The sequence below is a fragment of the Eupeodes corollae genome, chromosome 1, assembly GCF_945859685.1.
Source record: "Eupeodes corollae chromosome 1, idEupCoro1.1, whole genome shotgun sequence".
NCBI lineage: Eukaryota > Metazoa > Arthropoda > Insecta > Diptera > Syrphidae > Eupeodes > Eupeodes corollae.
Window position 1 is genome coordinate 264,675,862 of NC_079147.1, and position 6,000 is coordinate 264,681,861.

At 34.8% G+C, this 6,000-nt stretch overlaps 1 protein-coding gene across 3 annotated transcripts; it reads right to left on the reverse strand.

Moving 5' to 3' along the window:
• Positions 1–3,870: 3,870 nt before the first annotated feature.
• Positions 3,871–5,740, reverse strand: LOC129941621 (glycerol-3-phosphate phosphatase-like). 3 transcript variants are annotated; one of them, XM_056050302.1, is made up of 4 exons: positions 5,598–5,740; positions 5,296–5,423; positions 4,582–5,230; positions 3,871–4,517 (listed from the first exon to the last, which is right to left on the reverse strand). In XM_056050302.1, exons 1-4 carry the CDS (start codon positions 5,621–5,623, stop codon positions 4,340–4,342), a joined length of 981 nt encoding a protein of 326 aa, XP_055906277.1. In that variant the 5' UTR covers positions 5,624–5,740; the 3' UTR covers positions 3,871–4,339. The 3 variants fall into 3 exon arrangements, with proteins under 3 accessions (XP_055906277.1, XP_055906279.1, XP_055906278.1); XM_056050304.1 differs by having other exon boundaries at positions 5,548–5,735; XM_056050303.1 differs by having other exon boundaries at positions 5,487–5,735.
• Positions 5,741–6,000: the final 260 nt, after the last annotated feature.

Below are 6,000 nucleotides of genomic sequence, written 5' to 3' on the forward strand. Positions count from 1 at the left end.
CGGTTTCATTTTTAGCGAGTTCATCGGCTCTACAATTTCCTGTGATGTCTCTGTGGCCCAGCACCCAACAGAGGTGAATGTTAAATTGCTGCGCCATCTCCATAAGAGACGATCGACAATCGAGGGCCGTTAGAGATTTGGTTGAGACACCGTCAAGGGATTTGATAGCAGCCTGACTGTCAGATAAGATGCGGATATCAGAAGTTGATATCACGTTTTTTCTTAGCCATTAGATAGCCTCTTTGATCACTCAAACTTCCGCTTGAAAGACGCTACAATGATTAGGGAGGGCGGAATGAGATGCTTAGATTAAACTTTTCTGAGTACACACCACTACCAACTCCCTTATTTGCCTTGGATCCATCTGTATAAAAATGAATACTTTTGTTATCCAGGAGTTTTTTGTCTTCCCATCTTCATCTCTGGATGGAATGGATACCTGGAAGTTTTTTCCAAATAGGGGTTTAGGAATAGTGTAGTCTATGTACTTTAGGATGTTCCCCTGTGACGGCGATAGCAACATCATCGGCATACGCAACCACTCTGTAGCCTTCCCTCTCAAGGGATATTAGTAGTCCGTTAACCACTATGTTCCACAGGAGAGGGGACAGAACACCAAATTGCGGAGTGCCTCTACTGACAGACCTTTTCGTGCAAAAATCTCCCAAACTGCGGAGTTGGTGATCCTGCTTTTTAGCATTAGATTATCAACTCACAGATTGAGTATTCGACGTTTAAGGTCGTTATAGCAGAAGTGATAGCGGATCTGTCAACGTTGTTGAAAGCGCCCTCAATCCAGAAAGGCCACCATAGTATCTTCCTTTTGCTCTAGGGAGTATTCGATAGTTCTTACCAGAGTGTGCAAGGCTGTTTCTATCGATTTCCCTTTGCAGTAAGCATGCTGAGACATTGATAGTCTCTGTCTGGATATCGATCAATCGTTCCAGAAATTGCAGTGGTCTCCAAATAAAACAAAAAGGCCTTCAATATCAACGGTATAATATATTTAATTAAACTTCTAATAACAAAATTAAATATTTTATTCATAAAAACAAAATAAGTATTATAGATTTTTTACGGTTAGCTTTGTCACAGTAAAAACCGTTTTTTAAATATATGGCTGTTCATAAAAATAGCAGTGCATGACAAAGTACTGGATCTATTACGTAAGAAGTAAGAAAAACTGTAATAAGTTATATGAAAGTATACAAATAATGTTAGCTTACAATTAGTACCCTGTTGCATAACCATTTCTTTTTTTGATGCTTCGCATCTACGTGGCATCGAGTCCACTAAAACTTGACACCTCTCGAATGGTATTGGGTTCCACGAATCACGCACTGGTTCCCACAATTATTTTGAATTCTTGGGTTCTGCTTTATGAATTGGGTATTTAACATCCCCCACAAATTTTCGATGGGGTTAAGGTCGAGGATTGAGCGGGCCTTTTTTAACCTATGCTTTGGTCATAGCTTTGTTGGTATACCTAAATCAACGGCATTTCCTCTTCAGCATAGGGTAACATAACCTCCTCTAGAAATTTCACATACTGGGTTGCATCCCTTATACCCCTAATGGGATAAATAGGCCCGAACCTGTTATATGAAAAGCAAGCCCATATCATAATTCTTCCTCCACCATGCTTCACTGTTTTTTTAGTGTACCGTGGATCGTATGCTGCATTTAAGGGTCTTCTCACATATTCTCAAATACCCTTGGACCTAAAAATGACAGCACATTCCTCCATTTCTCTTTTGCCCAATCTCTATGCGCTTTTACAAACTCCATTCTCTTTGCCACATGTCTTTTCGTCAAGAATGGTACCTTTCGTTGATTTCGGGCTGTTAACTTAGCTTATTAAAGACGTCTTAGTATTGTAACAGCGCTAACAGTCAGTTGAAGTCCATTTCTTATTTTCCTAGAGCCTATATGAAAGGGTTCTGTTTTGCTAACTGAACAATTTTTCTGTCAGTACTTTCAGTAGTCATCCTTTTTGGGCCTCGCGTTTTGGTTTATTTGTCCATTTTAAGGCATCACTGACCATCTTTGCTGAAGAAGAATTTTTAACAGTTTTTAATTATAAAATCAAAAGCACTGCTATGAACACTCTATATCCAGGCAGTTTGAAATAATGGGTGCTCACCGGGAAAAGTAGGATATAACTTCAAGCTTAAAGTCTCTAATATGAAAACGAAAGACCGTTAGGTGCAAGTAACATTGTAATTTTTTTGGAAGAATTTCTTTTTTTTAATAATTGACAATCTAATAAAATATGACCAGCACTATTTTTATGAAACTTTGTATGCTATTTTTATGAACTCAACTGTATAATACAAAATTTTCTCAAGTCGCTAGCATTATAATTTTAAAAATGAAATATTTGACTGCTAAACAGCCGAATTGTTTTTTCCTGAACACCGATTATTTTAAGTCCCATAGCAAGGCATTAAAAATAGCTACAATTTATCTTCTTTGAAGACTAGTAGCAACTAGCAACCATATAATTCACAGTAGCTCTATGTAGCTTAGATTATATGGAATCTCGATTTATTCGAGAAAATATGCGTCAAGACAAGGTGTAATGGTCATCTTCTGATGAGCCCAACCATTACATCGGGGCATTTTGTAAAAAAGCTTTCAATTCGATTTTTTTGAAAATTTTATCGAATGTTGAAAATAATATTTCTTATAAGATAAAATTAGTTTGCAGCCAATATTTCAAATTTTCGAAAAGATATTTGAAATCGAATCGAAAATCAATTTTCACCAACTTTTGTTAATTTTTTTTAGGTTTTAATTTTTTGTAAAAAAAACTGTCAATTCATTTTTTCTCAAGAATGTTGAAAACAATATTTCTTATAAGATAAAATAAGTTTGAAGCCCACATTTCAAGTTTTTGAAAAGATATTTGAATCGATATTCAATTTTTACCAACTTTGAGTACTGCTTTTTTTAGATTTTTATTTTTTATTAAAAAAGCTGTCAATTCGATTTTTCTCAAAATTTTATTGGATGTCAAAAACTTTATTCTTCGTTGCACAAAATTGTTTTGGAGATGAAATCATATTTTAGTCGTAAAATTTTGGAGGTGACAACATTTTTTTTTCAGTTTTTTTGATTTATAAAAAAAACTTTAAATGGATTTTTTTCAAAAAATATACTTCTTTGATATCACGTCACAATATATTATATAAAATTTAATTCAAGTCTCTAGCGTTTTTGGTTCGTAAGATATTTAGGGTTAACCAAAATGTTCACCTTTTTTCAAACTGCTATGGCAATAAAACCACCCACGCAATTTTCTTGAGAGACCTTTCTGCATCTTTCTGCCCTATTATCTGTATAACAAAATGTATTTGAAATCGACGTCTCTTCTGGTTCTTGAGCTATGGACAACGAAAAAAACGTCGCGAACGTACGTACACACGTACACAAATCTTTTATTTCGACTCTAGGGACCTTGAAACGTCGAGAAATATCAACATTTTCAATTTGACAAATCGGACCCATTACAATAACTTCCTAAGGGAAGTTAATAAATAAGGTGGTTCGCAAGTCCGTGGAGAACCAGAGATTAACAACTTACACTTAAGGGTAAAAGTTGTATGCCAATTCCAAAGGCTTTCTTTGAGAAAGCAATTTTTATGACAAGAACTGCTCTTGAAGAGTTTGTCAATTTTGCGCAAGAAACAGTACCCATGAAAAAACTCATTAAAGGTTATTGCATATAAAACAAAATTATTTATTTTTCAGTTTCTGAAGAATCAAGTAGCTCCATAGTACATTTGAGATCCTCACTACACAAAAGTTTAGCAAATTCAATTGCTATTCACTGCATAACATTCATAACAAAAAAATACATTTATCATGTTTAAATTGACATTTTGTTTATTGATTCATGTTTATGGCGTAGGCAGATAGTTAATATGAACAAAGTTACTATGTTAACAGAAAACAAAAATCAACCCCACAATGCATACACTTGACTTTGAATAATCTCTTCCAATTTCAATTTGACAGTTTTCTCCCGATTTTCGAAACCGTTAATAACGATTATCAATAAAAACAAACATGTTGCAATCTTAAAGTAAAACATCGCAAAATGGGATTGATGATGATGGATATAAAAAAATAAATAATTTTATAGCCTCATTTCATCCAGAAACATACACAAATTATTCTATCATAAACTATTTTTGTTTTGTAACAGCATTTTAACACCCAAAAATAAACTCTTTTGAAACTTAAACATAATTAACAGAAAAATAGAAATGCAATGCTCAATAATGTTTTGTTGTCAATTAACAAAGCTGCTGCATGAAGTGTGTATTGAATTTATTTACATAAATTTCAAAAGATCCCCTAACTTTGGCAGATAAACATCAGGAACTAGTTTTTTGGCTTCTTCGGTGCCTTCCTCTAACCAAGCTTTCACATGATCAGGTTGATGAATTCCAGACCCGACCAGCAGTGTCTGAAATCCACAATTTGTTCCTAGCAAAATATCCGTGTTGCATCTGAAATTATGTGTCACTCGGTATATTTTTTAAAAAAGCTAAACGGAATGTATAAGCGTCCTACCTATCACCAATCATCAAGGTCCTTTCGGGCTTAATAATTCCATCGCGTATCAGTGACTCACAAATGTTTGGATTTGGTTTTCCAATAACAATAGCATCTCGTTCGGCACAGGTTTCAACAGCTTTAACAATACTACCGGTTCCGGGAATGACATAGTTGGGCATTGGGAAACGCTCGTCGGTGTTTGTTGCTAGGAAAATACAATCGGTCTCATTTAAGTACGAGGCAGCTTTGGTTAGTTTTGGGAAACTAATATGCTCATCGAAACCAACAATCACAGCTCCTATTCCGGTATCTAGCTTCAGCTCTTCCGATACGAATTGATTAAGGTTCGACGTGATGGGATCTGGACCAACTTCATTGTGATCGATTCCCAGGGCATCGAGTTCTTTTGTGATTCCCTCACTGCCAATCACAAACACTTTCTTGTTGAAGTTGCGATTTTTAAGGTAAGCCGCAGCGGCATGAGCTGTGGAAATGATCTCATCCTCATTCATCTTGAATCCCAGCCGGATAGCCTTCTCTAGAAGTTCCCCTCTTGTCTTGGTTGAGTTGTTTGTGCAAAAGAATACTTTTTTGTTGATTTCCTTGAATTTGTTAATAGTTTCAACGCTGCCTTCAATTGGATTGTTGAAGAGCCATACAACACCTTGAATTTACAAAGAACACAAAATTACACATTACGCAATATCCTGTAATCTTCATAACTCTTACCATCACAATCGGTTATGACTGAGTCAAAGGAATCAAGCCATTTCTTGACATCGGCTTCTGGAAGGTCAAGCAAGTTGGTGCAACTTTGTTTGTACATTTTATTGATGTAGGAAGCAAAGCAACGACGACTGAAATGAAAGAAGTACATATATTTATGAGTTTTGTTGTTGACGATGATTGTCGGAGCTCACAAAAATGGTCCCGAAAAGTTGTATTTGCTTTGGAATTTCGTTCGAATTATATCTAGCTCACAATTTAGGTGACCTTAATTGACTTTAACAACTTAAACTAATGTGCTTTACATCAATGAAGTTGGGAATTTTGTCATATTTACAATACGGTGACTAGGAAACCAAAAAATTAAGCACTTTTATGATTTTTTATCTCTTCGTCAAGAGAAGTGAAATGAAAGGTCAGCAAGGGGATGATAAGTTTGTAATTCGATTGAAATGACATATTACAGTGGGGGTAGAAAGTTATTCGTAGATTTTTTACTGTCATTTTTTGAATGGTTAATATGTTTTCACACAGGGTCGTCATTGAGTAAGACACATAAGTACAAGGGTTTATTTAAGGGAATTGAATAGATTGTTTTTTAAAATTATATGATAAATATGAAATTGAAATTTAAACTACATAACATGTATAATAATATATAATAATATAAAATATTATTTTAAATATAGGCTCAACTTTCCATTACCT

Bases quoted from the DNA above. Each gene is read 5' to 3' on its own strand.
- LOC129941621 (XM_056050302.1), bottom strand. From the start codon at position 5,623: ATGACAAAATTCCCAACTTCATTGAT. The intron at 5,424-5,597 runs GTAAAGCACATT...CTTTCATTTCAG, and splicing joins AAATTCCCAACTTCATTGAT to TCGTCGTTGCTTTGCTTCCT. The intron at 4,518-4,581 runs GTAGGACGCTTA...ACATAATTTCAG, and splicing joins ACCTTGATGATTGGTGATAG to ATGCAACACGGATATTTTGC.